The sequence below is a fragment of the Haliotis asinina genome, chromosome 8 (genome assembly GCF_037392515.1).
Source record: "Haliotis asinina isolate JCU_RB_2024 chromosome 8, JCU_Hal_asi_v2, whole genome shotgun sequence".
NCBI classification, from domain to species: Eukaryota; Metazoa; Mollusca; class Gastropoda; order Lepetellida; family Haliotidae; genus Haliotis; species Haliotis asinina.
This window is the reverse complement of record NC_090287.1, coordinates 5109906-5137894: the sequence shown is the minus strand read 5'-3', so window position 1 is coordinate 5137894 and position 27989 is coordinate 5109906. Positions and strand designations below refer to the sequence as shown.

Genomic DNA, 27989 nt, shown 5'->3' with positions numbered 1-27989 from the left:
CTTCCAGCAAAGTCATCGACAACAACAACAACAACAACCAGACCCAGCAAAGTCATATTATCGAGTGAGTACAACAACTTTCAACACCACTCTTCAAGATCATGTCATCAAGACTCAAGATTCTTCATCATGTGCTTCACATTGTGTTCGTGTGACAATTTATGTGAACTTTTCTTCGAACTTTCTCACAACTTTTGTGTTTATACGTTTCCCTCGGACATTCTTGTACATGTCAGGTATGTCAATCTTCTCCAGCCATTGTTTCATATGTATTTATATGTGTCATATTTTTCATCTACTGAGTACGTATTGCTATCTGTATGTGATGTTATGAGGCGTACATCTTTATTAGATTAGGTTTTTGAAGTCGGTTAGGCTCTTACATTACTACACATCCTTGCATATACACATTTAATGCAGATCAACGCTATCTGCGGGTTCCGAGTCGTCCCACTCAAATCAGACTCCCGGTTTCAAGGATTTTTCTAACAATTTGTTCCTCTATAACTATTACTATGGACAATAGCTTATAACGAGCTATGCAATACTGTAATTACTCTTCGTGAAAACGTCTAAATCTTTTTATGTGGTAAAAGCAGTCGTAGAAGTATAATAAGCTATGTCTCTCCAAGCTTATTTGATGGAGACTGTTTATCCCGTCTACATCCTACTTCGTTTTGCCAACGTGCTTTTGTGCTTAGTTATGATACCGGCGAAAATTTAGTATCCATGTGCATAATACTTTCTATGGTAACTGGCACACAATATACAATTCGCTAAAATATCGTTGAGCCAATTTCACTTGAATTAATTTTTCATTAACTTTCGGTTTAGACTTTTGAAGTTGGTTAGGTTTATTTTTTTTCTCATGCCAATTCTACTTTTAGTGCAGATCACATCTACATCTGCTAGCCTTGTCGAGTCTAGGCTCACCAATATAAGACTCCCAATTTCAAAGATCTTACTGTTGTCATGAAAATATTACATTCAAATGCAAACGACGACGCATTACGCACATTCTGTTTTTGTTCCTGTAAGTCATACGTGTACTTATCAGTCAGGTATTCCGACTGTATGGTCGACCGTGAGCAGGATTTTGCCGCTCGGTGGAAACGTCCAATGTTTTATTTGTACGAGCTGGATTGCCGCTCACCTGTGTTTTTGTTAACGGCTGGAATCTCCGCTGACCTGTATTTTGTGTATAAACGTCCGGTATTGTTATTGTTATGTTTCGCCTGACCAATGTTGACAATTCGATTCATTTATTACTTTGACGTTCTTGTATATGCCATTACGATTATGTGACTTATGATCGATGCCTGTGCCAGAATATTGTCAACGCGTCAACGTTTTATGCCATTCACCGTATACATGTACATCTAATATTGTCACTATTCTTAAAAAGCGCTTTTGAGGACAAAAGCTCCACGACGTTCAGGGGTGTTGTCATAGACTAAATCATTTCAATAAGTTTCCTTAAAACTTCATTTATTCAAATAATCTATTTGTTTCAATATAAGTCCAAAGTGCACCGAAATTCTATCCCCTTTGTCTATGTAATGTATTCGGCAAACATTCGGTGTATCCCCTCTTATCATAAACCCCCCTCCGGGCAGGACCCTTAATTCTCAAACGCTATCAATACATGTCAATTAACACCTCCCTACGTCGGCGAATCTTACGTATGTACATGTGCATGGGCCAGTGACCTTGCACAATGTGGCGTAATGGCCCTGTGTATAAAAACCTGACCGATATGGTCAGTCGACAGACCATCCAGTCGACAGACCAACCGGCGAGACCATCCAGCGAGACCAACCGGCGGGACCATCCAGCGAGACCAACCAGCAAGACCAACCATGGAGACTAGATCATCGACAGAAGTGGACGGATTGTGCGTCTAGTCGGGGTGTCGGCCAAGGCCGTCGCCCCACCTACGACTACGTCGACGATGAAGAATCGCCGTCGGACTTCTGAATGTGTGTAAGTGACGGAGCGGGTCTCCACATCGGGATCATTGGCCATTCAGTCCTGATGTGCGTTCTGTCACATGTTTACCACTGTATTTACCATTTTGACCATCCTTCGACCAAACAGTAATAAATCATGGCTACCGCTGACTTTTGTCTACCGTTACTCTTGTCCACCATCCTAAACTACCACCCGAGAGCGACCACGACGGCCGCTCTTGGACAGCTGTAATTCATATAAATTAGTCCTCAAACCTCTGCAGTTCCATTGTACAATATTATTGGAATAAACTATCTTTTGGGAGGATTTTTTTGGGATCTACCCCGCACTCTTTTGGAGGGCGACAAGCTATGTGCCCTAGAATGGACGTTTTCAGAAACGTCCTTATCTTCAAGAGACCCATATTTATTAAACAATTGAATTTTATTTTGTGACCCCTTAGGAGCTCTGCCACTTTGTTGTTTTGAAGCATCAGACTTAGGTTTGGGTTTAGTTTTAACAATTTGTTGTCTATCAGCTGTTGAATGAGACTCAGAGCGTGACTGTGAAGATGACTTATGATCAGAGGACTTTGATGTAGTAGGAAGTGATTCCTCAGTCTGGGATGATATAGCAGGGTATAAAACCTGTGGGGAGTCGGAACTGACCCAAGTCAAGGTAGTTTGGCATCCTGTGGATGATTTTGTTATTTTAGAGTTGGATTCAGATGATGATTTTGCTACTGTAGCATAACTTTCTAGAAGGTCAGATCTCTTCACCAGTTTCTTTGCCTCAGGAAAAGAGATATTTTGGGTGAACTTTATTTTGTTAATCGCCATTTGCTCTTTCCATATTGGACACTGTTTTGACGGAGATGAATGGTCGCCAGAGCAGTTAGTGCATTTTTTAAAGTCACTGTCACAATCTTCTGTTGTGTGTGTCTTCTCACCACAGTGAGCACACACAACAGACAATGTGCAGGTAGATACACCGTGTCCATATTTCTGACATTTAAAACACCTGAGCGGGTTGGGGATGTAGGTTTCAACTTGGATATTGCAGTAACCCGCCTTTACTGATTTGGGAGCATTTGGCAATGAAAAAGAAAACAGATAGGTATTTGTTTGGATTGTTTCATTGTTTTTTCGGGTGGAAAAGCGCTTCACATACAGCACACCTTGATCCTTCATTTCGCATGCTATATCAAGCTCGGACATGTCAGCAAACAACCGATCACGATCTCTGACGATACCTTTACTTGTGTTCAAGGTCTTGTGAGCAGAGACCGTGACCGGAATGCCCACAAAAGATTCAATGTTCATCAGATTGGTTGTCTGCTGTTTCTTGCCACACTCTATTAGCAATGCACCCGAACGCAAGCGTCTAATGTTCTTGACATCCCCAGCAATACCTTGAATGCCCTTAGATACTGCGAAAGGGTTCAACTTCAATGGTGTCTTGTCCGGAGTCTCAATAACGAGGAAACGTGGCCAATACTCAATCGATAGAGACGGTCTATGAGAAGTGTCAACGGGATCAATTTCAAATGGACGTTTGGTTTTTTTTTTGTTTTTTTTTTGGGGGGGGGGGGTATTTCATAAGCCATGATTGGTGTCATATGATTCATCATCCGAGCTCCCCACCCACCACGGAGTATCACAAGGACAATGCTAAAGCAAGCGGGCCTCCAGCTTGCAGCACCAAGGATACCCGGATGATATACTCCAGCAGAAGAATTAAGAGATTAATAATTCTACCAGATTGGCCCATGAGCCACCGCCTTCTGGCATAGGACTCTAGGCAAATTACAGAACAACATACTCCAAATTCAAAATGTTTTAGATTATAAAGCCAAGTCCAAATTTACAACGATTCCAAATGATATATGTGCATTGATAAATATAATAATGCCCCATGCACAGGGCTTGGCATGACCAGCCGATTGGTCGAACCGGGCCTATTCGACCACCCGTCTAGGCGAAGTCAGGGCCGAAGTGGTGTATTGAGCAACAGGAACACGGTTGCAAGCTCCTATTGCCCTCAACCACCAGGATCCCCTCCTCCGCCGACACAGGGCTGCAACCCACGGCAAACGGGTTGGTGGACCAAATATCCCCCCGGGTCCACTACGGGGATGTCGGCGAGCTCTTGGCGTTACCCAGCACCCACCACGAGGAGGTGGCTCGCCACGGGTGCCCTCCTACATGAAGCAGACATACCAATATACCGAAATATAGGCAGAAGTGCATCTGAAATCTTGTTTCTTCCACTTCTCCGATCTCACTGAGTGGAAGCTATAGGCAAGATATGTAATGGGAATTTCTGGGCATCCTGGGCAGTGGGAATAGAAGTTTACCTCTTTATCCCCCCGGCATGTAATGCAGGTTGATATAGTCGACGCCTCGTCCGTCCGTAATCATTTTGTTTCCGGAGCAGAACTCGGAAACCGTTCAATATTTTTAGACCAAACTTGATAGATACAATAATCTCAACATATAGTTGTGCCCTTTGCTATTTACAGAGTTTTGGCATTTTTATTATTTTGTTGTTGTTGTTGTTGTTGCTTTTCCATGGAACATTTTGGTGTTAGTTAAACGGTGGGGTGGGCTTCGTTTCCGAAGCAGAACTCAAAACCCCTTCTATATTTTTCTGCAAAACTCGGTAGATATATCAATCAGAACCTAAAGTGGTGCCTTTTGCTATGCACAGGTTTTTGTGACTTATCATTTTCTCGGTTTCCATGGAAACATTTCGGACTTTGTCTCAAAAGTGAGAGGTGTGTTTCGTGTCCGAAGCTCAACTCAAACACTTCCTAATATCTCTCAGCAAAACAGGTAGATATGTGTGGCAGACCCCAGAGTGGTGCCTTTTGCTATTTACAGTTTTTTTGTGATATATTATTTTCTCGGTCTCCATAAAAACGTTTCGTACTTCGTCTCAAAATGGAGGGATGGGCTTCGTTTCCGGAGCAGAACTCAGAACCGTTCAATACTTTTCTGCAAAATGTGGTAGATATGTGTGGCAGACCCCAAAGTGGTGCCTGTTGCTATTTACAGATTTTTGTGAAGTATCATTTTCCCAGTTTCCATGGAAATGATTCTGACTTAGTCTCAAAATGGAGGGATAGGCTTCGTTTCCATAGCACAACTCGAAAACCATTTCATATCTTTCAACAGATCTTGGAAGATATATGAGACAGATCTTGAAGTGACTTTTTTCATGACTTCCATGGAAACGATTCAAACTTAATGTTAGAAAACATCAAGTAACTGTCAGATGATTTGTCCTTTCAAATATGTGGGGGCCGGGGGATATGTCATCTTCTGATGACTCTTGTTCCAGTTAGTACCAAACCCTTCTTCCACATGCATTAGATTTCTGTCCACTTGCGTTTATTTGCTGTTAGTTGAAGTTACTGTGCTGTAAGAATTTGACTAACTTACACCTGGGACTACTGGATAAAGGCCACACTATGTGAAGTCTTGTGGTGAATAAACTGTTATTATCAAACATAACCATGCCTACCGTAACTAAGGTCAGTCAGTGTTTCAAAATTAATATCAATCAATGCCACATACATCTAGCTTCACTGATCCTGAACAGGACTATGCATTATGCATGTTCTTTTTGCCACAAATCAATGATTTCAGGTTATGGCGATTTAGTAATGCCATATTAATGAAGTTTATTTATCTTGAAATGAACTGTAGCTCATGGAGATAACCATGTAGTTCAAAACTGGCTAAACTCCATTTCAGGTGAGGTGATTGTGACAAATATCCATGTGGGAATAACCCTTGGGTCTTCGGCTGAAGATTTACATTTCAACCAAATCCTCATCATGCATTCTCCTACAGACCGACATGAGACACTACAACTTCAGTAGTCTGGAATCCTGTTAATCTGAACACTCCTAAACTGTTCTCCTAAAATGTCTTCTAGAGTATTCTGCATAGTTGTAGGTTGTGTATGAAGGGTGCAGTGGGATTGTACATACTTGAAAACATGGATTTGTGTTGTTTTGTTAGTTATTATTTTCCATGAAAAAGAATATAACTATTAATGTCATGAAACCTCTCTAATTTCCAATATGTCACACTGACAATCTTCAAAGTAATCAGCTACAAAGACACACACCAATTACTACTGTATTTCTTGATAAAGAAATAAAAATGACAAACACATAAATGTTATTTAAAAATATTTCACACAATTCTTTCCAAACACGAAACAAGTTTCTCATGTACCCACATGAGCTGGATTTGCTTGGTACATTTCATAAGCAAATTCTTCATAGTGATTCTCATCATACATGAGCCCAATATAGTCAATCTCAAGGGAGAAAGGCCCCTCGTTGCCATCCCCTATACTCAAGCCCATGGTGGACACATTGGTCAGCTGTATCGGCTCCTGCTTGTCTTGGATTCGGCCTTTACTGGTCAGGTAGAATTTGGAGAAAGGAATCTGAAGCACAGAGAGTGTATAATAGAAACAGGTACTGACACTGAGCGTACCACCACACCCTACATGCAGACACTGAGCATACCCCCCCCACACTACATGTAGACACTGAGCATACCCCCCACACACTACATGTAGACACTGAGCATACCACCACACCCTACATGTTGACACTGTGCATACCACCACACCCTACATGTTGACACTGAGCGTACCATCACATTCCACATGTTGACACTGTGCATACCACCACCTCCTACATGTTGACACTGCACACCACCACACCCTCCATGTTGACACTCAACATACCAACACACCCTCTATGTTAACTGTTCATACCACCACACCCTACATGTTGACACTGCACACCACCACACCCTCCATGTTGACAATGAGCATACCAACACACAATACATGTTGACTCTGAGCACACCACCACACCCTACATGTAGACACTGAGCATACCACCACACCCTAAATGTAGACACTGAGCATACCACCACACCCCAAATGTAGACACTGAGCATACCACCACACCCTACATGTTGACACTGAGCGTACCATCACATTCCACATGTTGACACTGTGCATACCACCACCTCCTACATGTTGACACTGCACACCACCACACCCTCCATGTTGACAATGAGCATACCAACACACCCTACTTGTTGACTCTGTGGATACTACTACAACCTACATGTTGACACTAAGCACACCACCACACCCTACATGTTGACACTAAGCACACCACCACACCCTACATGTAGACACTGAGCATACCACCACACCCTCCATGTTGACTCTGTGCATACCACCACATCACACATGCTGAAAGTACCAGTGTGTGTTCATATTTCTCATCTTCCCAAGGATAATACATTAAAGGTCACATGCAACGTAAAACACAACTTTGCAGATTCTGGTACCTTTTGGTATGCACTTACCGAAACAAATCATAAAAAATGCCAATTCAACCTATAAAGTTGATAAAAACGCGATGAAAGAAAAGCCCGCGAAATCGGAGTTCAAACGTTTCACTAAATTCCCCCCAGCGCTGGGGGGAAAACTGGTTTCAACGGCTGTGCTGCGCTGCCTCCATAACGCATGCGCAGTGAATAGGTTCGAGGAGCTTGAAACACTATGCATGCCCAGCGTCTGAGGTCGTGAGCAGTAGTCTAATCTTGGTTGTGTACACAAACAAGTAAATAATCTACTCGTTACGTAAAACAACTTGTTGATTGTAGTAAACAGTCTCTGTCACAGAGAAAGCTCAGTGTCTGGTTTATTCACACCTAAATGTCTGTCTGCTAAAGACAACATGCAATACACAGCTTCAATCATTGACCACGTGCAATTTGAACTTAACACCTATCAGACTATACGACATAAAGAAAATAAGTTGATTTACGACTCGTGCACCCGAGTCCCGTGTCTGCCACATTATGTAATTAGGCACGTGTGATACACATGGCATGTTTTTATGTCTGTGGGTTGAAAACAAACTACATTCATTTTTCTTTCGGATGACTGGATCTGACGGAAACTGGTGCAAACTCTTGTCAGTTTCAAGTCCTGCTTTGTACTTGGACGAATGACAGATTCCAGCCACGCAGTAGTTTACCATCCCTACTGACATGATTTTTTATTTGATCGAGCGCAAATTCAGAGAACATGTATTTTCCAAACCCAACATCTCTATATACATTCTTCATGGATAACGACTTCTTTTCGTGTATATGATTTTATTTGACAACAGTATATGAATCCATACTGAAACGACGCATCAAGTACACAAAAAGAAGTTGTTATCCATAAAGAATCTTACTTTCTTGTGACTGGCTATACTTCTAAAATGCCCATCAAACAGATCATCTTTCTGTACACACAACGAACCCTCAGCATATCAGCAAATGAAACAGCCAATCGGAAACCGTCGTTACACTTGAGTGCAGATCCACCCGCTATGACTGGGTTCGGTCTCCCGAGGGCTTCGTTTCGGGGGAAGTAAGCCCAAGTGCAAAATATCGCACTTTTGAATCGCGATTGTACGCTTATAATTGTGTTATTTGTTTTTTTAAAAGCAGCAATGTATATTGTATGTCATGAATAAGTGATAAATCTGTTTTAATTATGTTTGATTTTTTGGTTGCATGTGACCTTTAACATTCAATTTATTCCAACAGTATTATAGTGTAAAATATGAATGTGCATTGAATTTAGCGTAATGCATTTATATTATTTCTTAGTACGTTATTTGATATACCTTATCATTGAAAATACAAAGGTTAACTAGCTTACAGTTAAAGAGAACAGTTAAAGAAAAGTTTGGGTGTTACTCCATAAAATAATGCTTCAGATTGGTCTGTGCACTGACTGCAGCTGTTTAAAAGTCAGAACAGTGAGAGCAGTAGTTTAAAACTAACCAACCTTAGCAACTTGCCAGTATGGCCCACCTCTGGTAAAGAGGCCATAGTTATACTGGTCATTCCAGCCAACGTCAAAGGTTCGATTCATGTGGATGTTGATCATATAGGTGCGCCCATCCCCTCGAATTCGCATCACCAAACAGTTGAAAATAGACCAGTCATAGGAGACCTTCCTCTTGAATGACTTCTGTAAAACAAACAGCCATAAAGTTGCAGTTGTGATTGTTCCAAATCAGTCACTTGTTGCATGACTATATCACAGAGGTACTTGAAGCATGCATCACACTTTGAAGAGCCAATAGTTAAAAGCTTAGGACAGTACACAAACAGTTTCTCCGACTCAAGAATCTTGTTGCTTGAATGTAGTTTCTTTTATCATGTTTATGGAGGAAGATATTTTCTTGTTAACAAAATACTTACAGCAGTATTTTAATGCATCTCTTATGCAACATTTCAACATTTCAATCTAATTAATAATTATTGTTAATGGAAGGTTTGGTTTCCCGTATTTCCTTGATCATGAAGACGCTCACATGGGTTTAACATACCTTCTTTTCAGAAAGTGGATACAATCTTTGACTATGTTATCATGGTTATAGTTTTAAAAACATGTCTATACCTATGACTCAGTTATGATGAGGATCAAGAAGATCTCAATATCTCTATTGAATTGTTTACTTATGCCATCATCACTAAAGCCCCTCATTGATTCAAAGACCACGAAACAGAAATCCATGTCAAGTCTGCAATTCTGGGTTTCTGTTCTCTCTGAAAATGAAGAGATACTCTTGGTTCCTACTTATGTAACATATCAAAAGACACTGAGTCAGTGAGCATACTTTACATCCTTTGTGGTAAAATTTCATCTATATCACAGCAAGGGTCTTAAGAAATGGGCTCCACAGTTTGTACCTGAGGAATGAAACCTGAGTCTTCAGTGTGACGAGTGAATGCTTTAACCACAAGGCTACCACATCACCCTAAAAGTCATCACATTACACATTAAACTAACATTTACAAAGTAATTACTTACAAAGCTACTGGGGGAACGTATGCCAGCATACCCACTTCGCTTCTGAATGCCGTCCTTCATCACTTCTTGTGATAAATACCCATGAAACATTGCAGTATTGTTTGTACTAAGCACTAATGAGGCTTTACTCAGGCCTTCATTGTTGTCATGATCGGTGGTCACTATCCACTTGTCAATGTCCTCCCTGGAATTCATCTTCCACTCGTACATGTAGTCTCCATGTCGCACATCGACAAATGGGTCAGCATAACATTTCTCTTTTATTTCCTGTCCAAACAATTTCATTTCGTGTTTCAGTCCTTTCATGCCCTCTTTAATGAGTGTTTTGTGTGACGGCAGTGGTTTACCATAACCTGACTTTCTGTCTGTTTCATAAATTCCTACTTTAGTTCGTGATGGATTGAAGTATAAACATGGTGGTAAGGATAACAGTTTCTGATTGTGCAATAATACTTGTCTTGTGAGAAAGCCTGCCATCTTCTTGGACAGCTGAAAAAGAAAGAAAAGTCATCTTCACTTTAGAAAACTTTAGTTAAAAGATACATCCACGTTAATGTTTCCCATGAAACTGTTTTCAAGGGGTTCATAGTACGAATTAAATGTTAAGTTTGACACGCTGTTCCAAATCACCAGCCACATAAACACCACCACCACAGGGACTTGCAAATGCAAAACCTTGCATTAAGAGTAATACCACACCGGGAACCATTAATTTTGTTTTGGACCGTACATTTCAGGATTTTCACTGAATATAAAGATGATCGAAAACTGGACGATCTAAATAATGCCAACGCAATATCAATTTCTTCAAAAGGGAATATTGCTTGAAGGATGCATACAAGACGCCAAATACTGACATACATCCCATACAATGAATTAAAATATCATACACCAACGTGGCACCGTGTTACATTAACGAAGTGGTTTCGTGACCTTCCTCTGGAATATTATAAACCAGTTCCACATTTCATGTGCGCTACGCTTTTGGCTCCTTACAGCGCAAGACTTGCACCCGTCTATAATATAATGTATAGACTATTTTCAGCGCATGCACTGTTTTTCGTCTACCCCTCAAGACGGACCTATTATACGTAATGTCACCAATAAATATTTCTGTGTAATTAGCATTGTAGAAATTGTTATTCAATTACAGGATATGTTACAGGACTTATATAAATGATTCCTTTATTACATGTTCGAAAGAACGAATGTAATAAAGTATGCCATACACACATGATAGCAGTTCCTCGGAGAACCTCACGGAAAGAGCGCCCTCTATAAACATTGTTGAAATATGGCGGCGGTGTTCCTGATCTGATATATATAAGTGACTGTGTTTCTTGGATGCTCAGATACAGTTACCTTCAAAATGCCAAAAGAACTAGGGCCATTGCCTAAGGCGACGAAAGAAGCAGATGCTTTGAAGAAGAGGGTAATTTGTCTTGCTGGTTTTTTTCAAAGAGCAACATATTCCTTATATTTCTGTTGTCAAGAAGATACACGACGAATTGTCACAATTCGTATTGTGTATTTTGCGAATAATGTAATGGTATTAATGCATCACAATTACCATTACACACAATTTCTCCTGACATTTTGTACATGCGTGCTAAATTCATTCGGAGCTATGTCCCATTCTTATCACAGTGTGGTGGAAATGAGAAACAACTCGGATTCAATTTCAAAACATGTTGTGACATGCTGTCTAATAAAAATTAGTGGAGAGGACTTATTTAAGTTGGATAACTTGTGCCCAATCCGTTTCTTAATTTAACAAAATATGTGTCAATCACATTTCAATCAAATTTAGAATTAATTATCAGAGAAGTTAGAGTGTTGAAATCCGAAATTAAGGTTGATAAGATGAAGAATTATCCTGGCCCCTCATATTTGACCTGATCTGGCACCTGACATTTGACCCAAACCAGCCCTGAGAAGTAGACATTCTACACTGACATATAAATTAAAGTTCCTTTAAAATAAATGTTGAAATACATATTATTCATATGCCTTTACATGTGATATCAATGTTTGAAAATGTATTTGCGAATATTAGTGTTGATGAGAGACAAGTGAACTTGCAAATGCTGCTGATCATGGAGATGCCATATTAGAGGACGTTTTACGTTATCCTTGTAAGAATCTAAATGGTTGATTGCAAAACGATGCTGTTTAGTTGCATTTAGTTGTATTGTATTCACAGAATTTATATTTATCCAATATAAGAATAACACATAAATCCCACACCATGAATTACCATTTCACCTTTGTTCTGGCAAAGTTCCCAGGAACGAATTCTCAAAATATGTCCTTCATATTTTCTCACGTTTCCAAGTGTGGAACATTTGTCAATATTTTCAACCCACCTTTCACAGTGTGAATTCTACTAATATATACAAAAGTAAAATATTCTTCAGCCCAGAAATTTTACACATGTCTCACTGAGCAATTAAAGCGAATGTGTTGTTTTTGTATTTCTTTGAATGGATTATCATGAGTGAATTAATTTACATGTTGTCTTAAGCATATGCCCTTACTTGACACTGATTGTGTTGTATGTTCAGATTATCATGAGCAAATTAATTTACATGTTGACACTGAAAGTAGTGATCTAGCAACATCAGTCTATAATTTTAATCAAGAATCACTAAATATTATATCTAACATTGATATTTAATAACCTTATTAAGACTGTAACCGTTATTATAAATATTCAGGGGGCGGTTTCGCTTGGGGCCAGTTTGGGTTAAATATCCAGGGGTGGTTTGGCTAGGGGCCAGTTGGTGTTAAATATCCAGGGGGCGAATTGACTAAGGGCAGACTGGGTTTTAATTTTCAGGGGGCGATTTGGCTAGGGGCTGGTTGGGGTTAAATATCCAGGGGGCGGTTTGACATGGGGCCAGTTTGGGTTAAATATCCAGGGGGCGGTTTGACTTAAAGCAGGTTGGGGTTAAATATCCAGGGGGCAGTTTGATTAAGGGCAGGCTGGGGTTAAATTTCCAGGGGACGGTTTGGCTAGTGTCCGGTTGGGGTTAAATATCCAGGGGGCACTTTGGCTAGGGACTGGTTGGGGTTAAATATCCAGGGGGCGGTTTGACTAAGGGCAGGTTGGGGTTAAATATCCAGGGGAGTGGTTTGACTAAGGGCAGGTTTGGGTTAAATATCCAGGGGCGGTTTGGCTAGGGGCTGGTTGAGGTTAAATATCCAGGGGGCGGTTTGGCTAGGGGCTGGTTGGCGTGTATTCAGTTGATAATAATGTACATGAAGAGGCATACATGGGGAAGCATTCATAAGTTGGATGAATGTTTCCACAATTCATTTCAATGTGAATAAAATATGTCCATGCACTGCAGACAGACTTCTTCAGAGTGATCTACATGTATAGGCTAAACATAAAATAAACAGCAATGTTTATTCGTTATTAAATGAATGGATTGGTAAACAGGCTATAAGCCTATATAAATACCTCTCCAAATACAATGCGATGGAAAACATTTTGCATACATTCATCATTACAGACAAGAGAACACACCGTTTGAAGAGTAAAATACTTGTAAAAATCAATTGATTAGGCAAAAATCGTGTTGTTAATGTAAAATAGTCATGAATAGATTTTGCAATATTTTAATTCACTACATCAGAATATGAGTAACTTCCATATAATACAGATTGAATATTAAAACCATTTATGTAATAAAGACACTTTGACCAAATTCTAGTTAAATTTAGACAGGTAAATAGAACATGAATGGCATCTTCATAATGATGGCCACAAGAGCAAGTAGGCGTATTTTGAAGAAAACGCCAAATTTATGTGCATTTCAGTCACTTCAGCCAAGTCTTAAGCTACAATGAACGGAAAGAGTTCTGCCCATGCACCTCTCTCTTTACATAGTATATTTCCACCTTCCCCAGTGTAATATTACAACAAGGCACCACTGAAATAAGTTCACTGATTGTTTTTTTCATACTTGTTCTAGTTTACTGAATGTATTTTTAGGGTGAGGTATGCATATCAGTTTGTAATTTTGGGTGGAGGTTATGGATGGAACTCTTACCCAATGAGTTATTGGGTTCCAGTGTTTCTGAAGAAATAATGTACATTAGATTTGACAGTTCCAACAAACTTTTTCTTGAACATAGCAGTGGAATCTATGTTTCTTGTATCATTATCAAACTTGTTCCACTCCTTCACAAAGGATGTTAAGAAAGATTTTTTGTATGTTTCCGTACGACATAATGGTACTTGGAGTATATTATTACTATGTGTAGATCCATATATGGATACAGAGCATCTGCTTACTGGAAGTAGATCTGATAAATACTTTGGAGATTTATTATTGAACATTTTTTAAATACACACATCTGGTGATTTGTGCGACATTTCCTCAATAATGAAAAAGCTCTTTCATGATAGATTTTTGTATGGCTAAATCCTCTGACTGACCCACATATGGTTCTTAAAGCATCTGACTTCTAAGAGGTGACTTTCTTCTAACAATAAGTTTTGGGTTTGTGTACAGTTGTTCCAAATATAATAGTAAATAATTGGTAAAACAAGTGAACTATACATGATTTAGAGTGTTTTCCTTTGAAGGCAGTATTTCAGACTTCTGAAACAATTGATCATAGGACTAACTATAGAAATGATGTTATCTATACGTGTGTTCCACATGTTGATGAGTGTCAACAGACTTTATTGGTCTATCATTCTTTATAAGATCTGACATTGATGTTACTGATTACTTTTTAGTAAATATGATAGATTCAGTTTTATTGGGATTAAAGTCTACTTTCCATGTCTGACCCCACTTACCTATTATTTCTAAATCATCAATTTACATGTTTGAAGATAAATAAAGGTTACCAGTTATCACATATAAGGACATATCACTGGCAAATAATTAATATTACACTGTATGTCTTCAACAATATTATTGATGTAAACCAAGAAGAGTAAAGATGATATATATATATATTATAAGGGTAACGCTATTTTTCAGGGCATTATCATTTGCAGAAGCCTGAGGTCTTTCATTAACTGCCCGACATAGGAGGGCAGTTGAAAAGACAGAGGGCTCCTGCAAATCATAATCATGATAATGCTCTGAAAAATAGCGTTGCCGTTATTATAGCTAAAATGAATGGAAGTTTTAATAACACAAGAATTAAAACAGCGGCTTAGAAGCATTTACTGCCAACAACAAACGACGGAGGTCACTGACACACATTTTTCAAATGTAGACACGTCATAGAACACAGATGATGTCACTATTGAGAGTGACGACATTCGACCTTGAACTTTGCCCATACTACCAGCTGCCATTGTTTCAGTGATGAACAAAGTTCGACTTCAAGTTGATATTTTCATTGCTGTTTGTTGTCATTCATGGTCCAGTTGTTATGGAAAGTGCATAATGGCACAGGTACATGTGACGAATGTGAGCCAGATATATGGTCAAAAATGAACCCTTGTTCAAATGAGCCATAGGTGATTGAACTTCAACAGCTGAGCTACTTATGACGTCACCTAACCACGGGCTTGATAATGGCCCGTCGTCAAGCATTTTGCGGGCATTATCAAGTTACAGTGGCCCGCTCATTTCTGATAACGTGTGGACGTTTTAATGATAATTGTATCCATTTTGGCTGTAAATATATATGTTTACCTTCTCTACAAATTTTAATGGAAAATATCTAAGAAGAGGGAAAAATGTGATTGAGTATTTTTATAGATTTCTCCTTCACTTGGATACAGCAAAAATACAAATGTAATAATTTGGCAATGCAAACCTGATGAACCAAAGCGAGAACACTGTTGAAAAATGCCAGAGAGTTACTGCCCTCACTGTCAGCACAGTCAGTTACAGTCACCTGTCCATATTTGTTCCATATTCATCATCTGATGATGATCTTTGAAGATCTTGGTTAGAACTGATCTTCAGTAATTCATGCTTATCATAAGAGGTGACTAACAGGATCGGATGGTCAGACTCGCTGACTTGGTTGACTCATGTTATTGTGTCTCAGTTTGCTTAGATCGATGCTGAGCTTGTTGATCGCTGGATTGTTTGGTACAGACTCGATTATTTTCAGACTACCGCCATATAGCTGGAATACTGTTGAGAACGGAGTAGATGAACATTGTGTATAGTGTCAAACACTTGCATTCACATATCTGTCATATCTCTTGCAAAGTGAAGCATCTTGAAATTGTAGTTTATTGTGTCAGGTGAAATTAAGAGGGCACTGATAAAACTTCTAATCAAACTTGCCTGTGGCTCTTATAAAAATAGAAATTGAACTGCCTTGTGTCTTGCTTGTGCAAGTTTAATATGTAGAATCCATTAGTTAATCATTTAAAACAAATAAGGTTTCTTTGTGTTTCCACAGAAAACATGTTTTCCCACTTCGCAAACATTGATATTTCTGTTGGCCTTAGCACATTTTTCCAGTTAACCAAATATGGAGAATTTTAACTGATAGTTCCCCAAATACAGTGTGAAAGAATGCCATTGCCAATAAAAAATAAACAAACTCACTGATGATTTGAATTTCATAATTTCAATTTTCTGCTGTGTTAGGTCCTGCATTCAAACTCTGTCACAAAGATAATAGACACACATACATTTCCATTCATGCTTGATTAAGATGAGGTCTCTTTGCTTTTGAGTTGTTGGTAAGACAGACACACTTACTATTAACTTTATAGGAACTGTGCATGTCATCATCCCAGTGCAAACAGTGGACATGTTCTGGGTATCAAAGTATAAATGCATTAGAGTATCCCATGCATAGTGACCCAAATGATGTGTGGAAGATATAATTTGGACTTAGTGATCCAAATGGCTGCGAACTATGAATAGCAAGTGCGTGCATGAGTTATTAAAACACATACCATCTATCACTTGTTTGAGTTGTCGTCTTTTATTGATGTAATTTGGGCTAGGAACAACTTTCACTCACTACCATAGTTTGTCTTGTCTTCATATGTGTTTTGTTGACTGGCAAACAGGTTGAAAAACTGGTAAAGGAAAGTAACAAGACTCTTGATAACACTAAACTGAAAGACAAGGAAGAAAAGTTGAAGCAGCTGTACAAGAAGTAAGTGACATGTTTGCTTATGTTTTACCTGGTAACATCCTAATGTAGGATATGCTCCAAGTCAGTCTTGTGTATACGTTGTATATCGTTGTATGTCGTTGTATATCGTTGTATATCATTGTATATCATTGTATATCGTTGTATATCGTTGTATATCATTGTATATCGTTGTATGTATATGCAAGTATTGTCACTTGATATGATAGTTAACATCAGGCCCTGATTCCTCGAAGCAAACTTGAGTTTTAAGCTTTTTACTCAAATTAATCATGATGCTGATTGACATCACATTTGAGCAAAAGAATATTGTAACACTGGAGCTAATGACTCCTTTGTATCATGTATGTCATCAAATCATTAAGATGTAACTTTGTACACAGATGTAGCCCTTGTTGATTAAAGAGTATCTTCATTTCAGCTGTTTTGACTTGAAACAAGAGGTTACCCTATTGCTAAACATTGTGAAGGAGCTCAAAGAGGTAACTTTTGTTAATAAACATGCTTGACAAAATGAGTAATAAGTATTGTCATATAAAAAAAGTTCCCTGGTATGAAATAAAAAGCTGAGCCATGATATCAGGACTTCAGTAATTGTTTGGTTTTAGCATATTGTATTTACAAATAAATGTGTATGTATACTGGACAAAATACATTCTTGGTATTTTTATGGCTGATTTGTTATCAGTATGTCAGTGAAAATACACATCATTATTCACAATTTCAAAATTTACAAATGTCTCTAACTATTTTTGTCCGGTATATTTGTGTCAGTAATTGTTTCAATTGTTCTTGACACCAATCATTAAATTTGTTTTATGTGATGTATCATTCTACATGGTCTCTGGTAATTATTTTCAAACTAGGAGGATGAGCCCAGCAAAGTAAAGAACTATGCAAACAAGAAAACCTTTGAAACCAAGCGTTTGGAAGCATGGCAGGTAGGGGGTAATTTTCTGTTTTCAGGGATTGATTTACAACAGAAATTTGACACCTGGCAAAAAACTGAAGTAATGTTTGGAAAAATAACTTTCTAGTTTCAAGCACTGACAGGTATGAATAATTTGACTACAAAACCAAAGCATTCAAATGGCAGTGAGCACAGCTTGTTCAGCTTGACCAGAGCTACTCTACATATGCATGACCTATGAGGTCGAATGGCACACATGGCAGGTTGTGTTAACTTCATTAAATAGATGAGCAGAAAATGTTGTTAGTGTTGCATTCATGCAAAGCGTGTTTTAATTGAATACAGTGATATGCTGTATGTTTTGGGATTACTAATTTACATCATACAGACGTCAGCTACTTGCACTGTCTCACTATCACTCTCTACACCCAGTTCTGTTATCACAGGAAGCACCAGTTACTGATGCTGCTCGTTGCCTAAAAACTCAAACAGGAAACATTAAACTATCTGTAACTTCTTGCTTAAAGAAAGTTAGGACATTGCTGATGATTTCTCGATGCTTAGATGGCTGTTGTGGCTGTTCGGACATGTTAACAATCAACTGACAAGAGTGAACCCCTTCACAATATTAGATCCAACAACAGTAGAACACGGATATAACGAACTCCAAGGGACCAAGGGATTTAGTTCGCTATATCCGTTGTTCGTTATTCACGTTTGACCGCCATATCGGCTTATAGAGATGAAGAGACACGTATTTACATGGGCTACATATTTTTATTCTTGTACATTGACATTAAAATTCTGATTTCATTGTTCAAATACATTTGTTAATTAATTAATGACTATCAAACAATGTTGATTCACCGCCAACGAGGTTAAACAATGTTGATTCACCGCCCACAAGGTTGATGTATACCGCTAAGTCGCTGAGTTGACACTGAGCTGACACTGAGTGAGTTCGCTACACATGTCGTTAATTGGGCTTGGGGTCAGGAAATCAGTTCGCTATGACCGTTAATTCGCTACTCACGAGTTCGTTATTCACGTATAATTTTAATGATATTATAAAGGGACCATTGACGGGACTTTTAAATTTGTTCGCTATATCCGTTTGTTCGCTATATCCGTGTTCGCTATATCCATGTTCTACTGTAGTTGTGACACGGTCACACAGTGTATTTGTATTCAGTTGATCAAGTCAACTGAACAAGCTGTGTATGATTCGTCTTTTGACATTATATGTAAAGAATGGATAAGACTGAAAGATCGTAAAGTATTTTCTTGAGAGACATGATGATGCTCATTGAAAAAGAGTGCTGTGGTTATTTTTGTATCACAATTTCAGTATTCAAGTGCACGGTTTAGATTTGTACATCAAGCAATTTGTATGTTTACTCATATACTGAATGTCAGTGCTGGTTCTGTTTTCACATGGCTACTTTAAGTAAGCTGTCAGTTTTTGCAAAGCCATAGTTTTCTACTTTGTCTCAGACCCAGCTGAGTGAGACGATGACAAAGCTGCAGCCAAATGAGAATGAAGAACAGTATCTCAGGTACGTTTATACTGTATGTCATGACATTATCAGGTGTGTTGGTGAGTTATATGGCAACTATACTTTAGTGGATAGACGTTTGTCATGCTCCTTCAGGTGTATGTTGATTTATGGGATAGTTTAATGGTTAGAGCATTCACTTGTCACCCAGGATGGCTGTAGGTTTGATGGTACAAAGCCATTTCTAGTGATACTCTGAAGTTATTGGGATATTGCTGCCAGGGGCATAAAACCATACTATCTCTCCACATGTTGTCGTCATTATTCCGCATAATTGTCTTGAAATGTATGGGATATTGTTCTTATATTGATTGATGACTGAAATGGTAAACAATCACATCAAGCAATAATTTATTCAGAAATCACATTTTATGGACCATGTTTGTGATCAGCTGAAGTCTCAGAAGAGATACTGTACTCTTACATTGTGCATGATATTCACCAACAGCCTCATGGTGCAAGTCTTGTAAGCAATAATTAGCAACAGAAATGTGTCAGTGTGGCTGTAAATTCTTACTGTATACCATTTTTCACAACCGACATCTTTGCATCAGATGCTGCTTTATACAGCACAGAGAGAATAACACTGAACACATGTAAAACCTATCAAAGTTATGGACCATAACAAGCAAATTGTATTCTGTGAAGACAAAACACATCCATATCTTGACACTTTTAAAGTTGCTGTTTTGTTTAACTGAATGCTTGAAAGAAAAGGCTAAAACACACTAAAGATTGAAAGTTTATAAAATGTTCTAGAGATTATCTTAACCCAAATTGATCATGCTACATATTAATGATGTGTATAAAAATGTGATAGAGTATGTACTGTGTGCCAAATAAGGAATGAAAGGGGAACTTGTCGTAACCCTCATGTCATGATTAAAGACAGCGAAATCCCTTTCTAGGAAGATGCGTCTGGAAGCAGGGGAGGTAAGTGAGGAAGAAGAGGAAGGTGAAGAGGAGGAGGTTGAGGAGGAGGAGGAAGATGACGAGGAAGAAGAAGAGGAAGAAGAGTCTGAAGCTAAAGACAAACCCACTGATAGAAAAGGTAGAGATATTTATTTCTGTTCAGAAGAAGATGACTTGTTTCATAGAAAATATCTAATACTACATATCTGACTGTTCTAAAGGAAACACTAGCCCAGTTCCTCCTCAAAGCTTAGTGCCTTGAGTATCAAATTTAAGGCTAATATTGTTTTGTGGAACCCCAGGTATGTTTTAAGATCACTACTTATTGATAATGAGATAATGAGAAATACTCTATGACAGTCCAACATTCACTCTTTTTGTCTTTTTAACCTCAAGTATATTACAAAACTCCTGGGTACACCAATATTGATGTGAGTGTGAAACAATTTGCCTAGATAAACCCACAGCTGCCAAAACAAAAATAGATGAAGAGGAAGATGATGAAGAAGAATATGAGGAAGAAGTGGAGGAGGAGGAAGATGAGGAAGAAGAAGAAACCCAACCATCCCAACAAAAGTACTGAAACCTAAGCTCTGTGATCTCTGTACTCATAAGCTTTTAGGGGGTAAATCCAGTCCATGGCCAGGGACCCCTTGGGCGGGAAGGGAGGGGTGGGGGGTTGTCCCACTGGTGCCTGTCCCATGGGTACTGTAGCTCTTTATCGTTTTGTCATCCACTGCATACAAATGGAAACTGGAGTAAGCAAAGTCTTCATTTTACCTCACAGAGTAGTATATACAATGAGCCAGAACCCCCATTGTATATACTACTCACAGTGACCACTGGTTTACTTGGTCCAGACTTGACCATGTGTAAGATGCCACTCACAGGATATGTAGATGGATGCATCTTTGTTAGAAACCCTTCTTGCATACCTCAGATGTCCATGTTACTTTGATTAGGGTCATTGGCTGTCAACCCTTTGTCTTGAGCTTAGTCAGATATCTATGCCATGGGCTTATTTTGACAGTGCTTCACAATGACCTGTTGTGGTTTAACTGAAATACTGTTTGAAACACACTCATTATTAGCGTTGTATAGACAACAACTCCACCATTTTGAATTATTTGTTGTTAAACATGACACTCGACAGCCTTTGCTACTATATCATAGTGGCCTGTCAATGCTTGAGTCAAAACAAGGCAAGCTGCAGTCAGTAGTTTGAACCTTGCCAGTGGGATAAGATGACATACAATTAATGAAGTCACCTTGTATAACTACCAGATCCGTTTGGTCTCATTGTATGATGTACATTCTCAATGATATAGGTTTTGGTCATGTACTTGTGTCCTCTGGTAGTCGCCATTGGCATTATCTGTTTGTGTACAGAAAAGCAAGCGTAGCCAAGAAAACAGAAGAAGATGAAGAAGAAGAAGAAGAAGAGGAAGATGAAGATGATGAAGACGAAGATGAAGATGATGATGAGGAGGAGGATGGAGGAACTAAAGCAACTATAGAAACGACGCCATCTGTGAGTAACATCAGAGTGTTGTCACAGCTACAAGCTACAGCATCACCTTATAGTTATACCGGGGCAGTGGGGTAGTCTGTTCTTCACTCCGAAGACCTGGGTTTGACACTCCACATAGGCACAAAGTGTGAAGCCCATTCCTGGTGTCCCCCACCTTGATATTGTTGGAATATTGCTAAAAGTGTGCAAAACTAAATTCACTCACGTCACGACTACATGTTAGACCTGTGTAAATGCCATGACCCCCCCACCCCCCCTCCCACACCGCCAGCCACCCACACACTGCTTACACCATGTGAAGATGAACACAAAGTTATGCTTCCAGATGCGGCAGTTTACAGCTGTGGAGGACTATGCTGGTGAAGAAGAGGGAGATCTTGGATTCAAGAAAGGTGACATCCTCACCATCATTGAGACAAGGTAGCTGGATATGAAAACATCGTGTAATTTGTTGTTTAATCATTTGGGATTATACCAAGTTTCCAATCTTGCCTAACTAGCAGTGTTCCTTGTGTGTTGAATAAAGAGTATACAGATGGTATAAGTACATAACCCCCAGTTGTCATCAATAGCACTGGGCAGATGTGAGCAATATATTGTGATATTGAATATAACATCATGAAACAATTATGTTGCTTCATGCTATTGGCATATTTGGATAATGATATAGCCATGCCCTATGTTCATGAATTTTACACACCACCTCTGTAGTGTAATGGTTAGAGAGCGGATGGTTGTGGGTTTGATCCCATGCCAAATTATACCAAAAGACGTTAAATTATGGCACATGTTGGTCCCTCCCTGATGCCTTGACTCACCTGTAAGGGATCTTCATGACACCTCATACTACTATGCTATATGAGATCTTGTGTATGTGTTATGTGTGTTTGGTTGTAGTACATGTTTAAAGATAGCTCACCAGTGCCCCTACTGAATGTCACCAGATGCAATGTTTGACATGTGAAACATTGTTACAGAATGAATACCATTGCCATATGACATTGTGTTTCAGGGATGATGGATGGTGGGTGGCTGAGAACAGTGAAGGGGATAAAGGCCTTGTCCCCTCTACATACCTGCAGGTAGATTTCATTCTAGTTGCCAAACAACACAGGGCCCTCCATGATGTTCAGAAATGGGGTACCAATTTCAAAAAGAATAACAAAGGAATTACAAAGACAACCTCTTCACTTGTAGTATCAGTTTGAATGGGTGAACCAGATACTGAATAGCTGCACAGTCGGAATTCTTGTACAATAAGATGTTACATTACTTACAATTTCATGATTCCACTCTCTAGAATGGACTCTGATATGGAACAGCCAAAAACACTGCTTACTTGAGGGGATCTTACATGGGAAGTATGTTGTTATCCTTCACATCTAGTGAGGGGATCTTACATGGGAAGTATGTTGTTATCCTTCACATCTAGTGAGGGGATCTTACATGGGAAGTATGTTGTTGTCCTTCAGATCTAGTGAGGGGATCTTACATGGGAAGTATGTTGTTATCCTTCACATCTAGTGAGGGGATCATACATGGGAAGTATGTTGTTGTCCTTCACATCTAGTGAGGGGATCTTACATGGGAAGTATGTTGTTGTCCTTCACATCTAGTGAGGGGATCTTACATGGGAAGTGTGCTGTTGTCCTTCACATCTAGTGAGGGGATCTTACATGGGAAGTATGCTGTTGTCCTTCACATCTAGTGAGGGGATCTTACATGGGAAGTATGTTGTTGTCCTTCACATCTAGTGAGGGGATCTTACATGGGAAGTGTGCTGTTGTCCTTCACATCTAGTGAGGGGATCTTACATGGGAAGTGTGCTGTTGTCCTTCACATCTAGTGAGGGGATCTTACATGGGAAGTATGTTGTTGTCCTTCACATCTAGTGAGGGGATCTTACATGGGAAGTATGTTGTTGTCCTTCACATCTAGTGAGGGGATCTTACATGGGAAGTGTGCTGTTGTCCTTCACATCTAGTGAGGGGATCTTACATGGGAACTATGCTGTTGTCCTTCACATCTAGTGAGGGGATCTTACATGGGAAGTATGTTGTTGTCCTTCACATCTAGTGAGGGGATCTTACATGGGAAGTGTGCTGTTGTCCTTCACATCTAGTGAGGGGATCTTACATGGGAAGTATGCTGTTGTCCTTCACATCTAGTGAGGGGATCTTACATGGGAAGTATGTTGTTGTCCTTCACATCTAGTGAGGGGATCTTACATGGGAAGTGTGCTGTTGTCCTTCACATCTAGTGAGGGGATCTTACATGGGAAGTATGCTGTTGTCCTTCACATCTAGTGAGGGGATCTTACATGGGAAGTATGTTGTTGTCCTTCACATCTAGTGAGGGGATCTTACATGGGAAGTATGTTGTTGTCCTTCACATCTAGTGAGGGGATCTTACATGGGAAGTGTGCTGTTGTCCTTCACATCTAGTGAGGGGATCTTACATGGGAAGTATGCTGTTGTCCTTCACATCTAGTGAGGGGATCTTACATGGGAAGTATGTTGTTGTCCTTCACATCTAGTCAGGGGATCTTACATGGGAAGTATGCTGTTGTCCTTCACATCTAGTGAGGGGATCATCTTACATGGGAAGTATGTTGTTGTCCTTCACATCTAGTGAGGGGATCTTACATGAGAAGTATGTTGTTGTCCTTCACATTTAGTGAGGGGATCTTACATGGGAAGTATGCTGTTGTCCTTCACATTTAGTGAGGGGATCTTACATGGGAAGTATGTTGTTGTCCTTCACATCTAGTGAGGGGATCTTACATGGGAAGTATGTTGTTGTCCTTCACATCTAGTGAGGGGATCTTACATGGGAAGTATGTTGTTGTCCTTCACATCTAGTGAGGGGATCTTACATGGGAAGTATGTTGTCCTTCACATCTAGTGAGGGAATCTTACATGGGAAGTATGTTGTTGTCCTTCACATCCAGTGAGGGAATCTTACATGGGAAGTATGTTGTTGTCCTTCACATCTAGTTGCTATTGATGTTGTATCACAGGGTTCATGCAGGCTTGGAAAAGCATGAAATTTGTCTGTTTTTCCTAAAAAGCTCCTAAATTCATTTAAGCATTGAAAAGGTCTAATTGCAATAAAGTTGCCCCAAGAGGACATGTATTTAGCAAAGTTAGTTAATCTCCTGAAAACAAAACTCCCCCAGTGTGGATTCATCTACTTATGAGTTACATTTATTTCTGTAGTTCCTGAAAAAAAACTTGAATTTGACTGCTGATAATTTCAGTAGCCATCTGTAGGGTTAAGTTATAAATGTCGATAGTGCCCCTGAAAATCAATCATGAATGTGATGCATGTTGGATACAGTTTCAGTCCTAAGTGCCCTGATATATGTTGTCCAAGGAACTAATTTGTTTCGGATGATAGACTCTTTGACTTGGTCAGTTGCTTGACATCTTGATTTCATTATTCACTTCAAGCTTGCAGCGATATAGCTTGAATATAAATGGAGGTATTAAAAACAAAGAAGCTATTCAAAAACATTTCATACCCTAATTTGCATGTTTAGTAGGTACATTTAATATTTGATATGAGAAAGAAGTTGTATTTACTATCTGTCATACTGGATGTTTGGTTGTTTGTATAATGTATATTGTGTTGTTTGCAGATGTACAATAAATTCAAGTCTGTCCAGCAAGATGATGGTAAGTCAGGGTGATTATGATTATTATTATGTTTCTCTAACATACATTCTTAACCAAACCCTTACTTACATATCTTCAAACCAACACAATGCTTCCTGATCTAGTTATTGAAGTGTTAGAAGGGAAGGGTTGAAGAGCAGAGTTGCTTCCCTTAGTTGTGACAGAAAACTATGATTTGGGATGTGAATGCCAGTTTACTGTGATTGTTGCAAGGTTTGTCACCACTGTACCTTTGTTTTGGGTCCATTAATGTATAAAATGGCCCTGTCCTGCATTACTTCGAGATTTCCTCTCACATCAAGCTGGGGGTTAAGTGGGTTTGACCTGGGTTTGATTCCGCACATCCATATAATGTGAGAAGCCCATGTCTAGTGTCCCCCCACCATGATATTGCTGAATCACAAAAAAACGGGGTAAAACTAAACTCAGTCACTCAGGTCAAACTAACACAAAGTGATGTTACTGAAATACAGATCCTAGTGCTAGTTTTGCATTACCCTGAGTTGTCATCCTACCTAAACATCCAGTGATAAGACTGAAATGTTGTTCAAGACTGTGTATATCTCACTCATTCACAGTTCGTACAATCAGAATAATACCAAAACGTAATGTATCAAAGCTGATGTAACATGATGTTATCACAGAGGAAGACGAGGAAGAAGAAGAAGAAGGTGATGGTGATGAAGATGCTGCTGATGGTGAGGAGAAACCCAGATCAGCCAGGTAGGTAGTTGGATTTGATCTTTTTGATAAAGTGTTACTCATATAAAACCTCAGAGTCTTGAGATTTCTTTGATCTGCTCTGATCTGCTCTGATCAGACTGATCAAAGGTTTCAAATCTTAATACAATTATCCTTATTCACCATGAATCATTCAAAGATATCCTCTTAGGGAATCACCATCACTCTATCAAAGATATACTGTTACTTAGGGTGTCACCATTAATCTATCAACAGTGTTCTCTTGCTTAGGGTGTCACCATTTGTGATAATGTCCCTGGCTATTGGAGTGCTGGGTGTGATTTTGTGAGATTGTGGAACCCCTGGTAACGTTTTGAAACATTATTTTTTTCAGAGCTAAGAAGTTGTGGGGAGGTATAAGGAAAGCAGTGAAGGAGGTAGGTATCTGCTTCATGTAATACTAATGTCATTGTCCAGAGCCCTCTTCCCACTTAGCAACCTCAGTGCTACAACTATGTAGGTCAGTGCTACAGTATGGGCGTTGCCATGAATGCTAGGAGTCTTCTGTGCTGGTGGGGTCTGGACAGCATTAGTCATAGGAATTTACCAGGAGTTCTTCAGCTGGTTTTTTTCCTTGAGTATGTACTGTTTGTACCTGGATCTAGGCTTTCTCTGATTTCTCTAATTTCTCACCAATAACTTCCATCTGTGATTTCACTGAGGTCAGTCCTGTCCTTGATTTCACATCTGAGGTCATTACCATTTGTGATTTCATTGAGATCACTACCATCTGTGATTTCATGTGGATAAAAGGCATCTTTCGTTCCACTGAGAGTTTCCAGTTATATGACTATGGCTGTAAATGCCAGTCTCAACTAGACATAAACCATTGGCTCTGGGTTATGACATTCTGAAGTTACTGATATCAGTTGATCCATGATCCACAGTGCGAAAACTCGCAGGGCATCTGTTAGACATGGATTCCAAACATTGCAGCTGGAATATCCAGCTTTCAACATTTCAGCCATGAACAACACAAGCACTGGTTGGATCCACATCAATTTTCCAACCAAGAATTCCATGCTGTCAATCTGTTGCTGCTGATCAACAATATGTGATGATTTGTAATATCTTCACAGTCCTTTTAACAAATTACATGTGTTTTGAATCTGTTTCACTTTAGAAAAGTTTACAAATCTATCTATTGGAATGGTAAATTTTCCTTCTATCAGTCATTCATTTGTTTCCACAGACTACTGTGTCTGATGTCCTTCATGCAATGGGAGCTGTTCCATCAGGATTCAGACCGTCAACTTTGTCACGGCTTTTCAATGAAGGTTTGTGTTCAATAATTTTGAAATCCATGTGTTTGATCATGAAGTTTGGAGTCTGTAATGTTGTGTCATTTGTGAAAGGGGTCATGACAGTGTTTTAGTATGAAAACGAGGCATAGTGGTCCTGTAAGTAGCCTGCACTATAGTGTCTGGCCTGTCTGTGTTGTTGTATATATCGTAGAATGTGGAGCATGAATTCAGTGTTTTCAGATGTCCATTTCTAATTCATACTTGAACAGTAGAAAAATGCACGGTGTAAACTCCCAGATTCACCCTCTTTTCTCTCTTATGTAGGTACATCCAGCCTTCTATGAACTATTTGAATAATCAAGCTTGCCATGTTTGTTTGCAACAGCCAGACATTGTAACTCCTTAATCACTCTTCATGGTGCTGCAGCATATTGCACAGGTGCT

General features: G+C 39.3%; 2 protein-coding genes across 4 annotated transcripts in view; one reads left to right on the top strand and one right to left on the bottom strand.

Moving 5' to 3' along the window:
• Nucleotides 1–6138: 6138 nt before the first annotated feature.
• On the bottom strand, nucleotides 6139–10853 carry LOC137294258 (complex I intermediate-associated protein 30, mitochondrial-like). The gene is made up of 4 exons (XM_067825264.1): nucleotides 10764–10853; nucleotides 9874–10362; nucleotides 8842–9027; nucleotides 6139–6414 (listed from the first exon to the last, which is right to left on the bottom strand). The coding sequence occupies exons 2-4, from the start codon at nucleotides 10348–10350 to the stop codon at nucleotides 6190–6192; spliced, it is 888 nt and encodes a 295-aa protein (XP_067681365.1). The 5' UTR covers nucleotides 10351–10362; nucleotides 10764–10853; the 3' UTR covers nucleotides 6139–6189.
• Nucleotides 10854–11143: 290 nt separating this feature from the next.
• LOC137294257 (nephrocystin-1-like) overlaps nucleotides 11144–27989 on the top strand; it is a 38160-nt gene continuing 21314 nt past the window's right edge. For all 3 annotated transcript variants that reach the window (XM_067825263.1, XM_067825261.1, XM_067825262.1), the window contains exons 1-14: nucleotides 11144–11305; nucleotides 16889–16977; nucleotides 17396–17456; nucleotides 17841–17915; nucleotides 19379–19440; nucleotides 20349–20491; nucleotides 20808–20928; nucleotides 21742–21883; nucleotides 22209–22303; nucleotides 22896–22965; nucleotides 25524–25560; nucleotides 26205–26283; nucleotides 26636–26678; nucleotides 27494–27578. In XM_067825263.1, the coding sequence (XP_067681364.1) occupies nucleotides 11243–11305; nucleotides 16889–16977; nucleotides 17396–17456; nucleotides 17841–17915; nucleotides 19379–19440; nucleotides 20349–20491; nucleotides 20808–20928; nucleotides 21742–21883; nucleotides 22209–22303; nucleotides 22896–22965; nucleotides 25524–25560; nucleotides 26205–26283; nucleotides 26636–26678; nucleotides 27494–27578 (1165 nt within the window). In that variant the 5' untranslated portion in view covers nucleotides 11144–11242. The remainder of the gene's footprint in view (nucleotides 11306–16888; nucleotides 16978–17395; nucleotides 17457–17840; nucleotides 17916–19378; nucleotides 19441–20348; nucleotides 20492–20807; nucleotides 20929–21741; nucleotides 21884–22208; nucleotides 22304–22895; nucleotides 22966–25523; nucleotides 25561–26204; nucleotides 26284–26635; nucleotides 26679–27493; nucleotides 27579–27989) is intronic.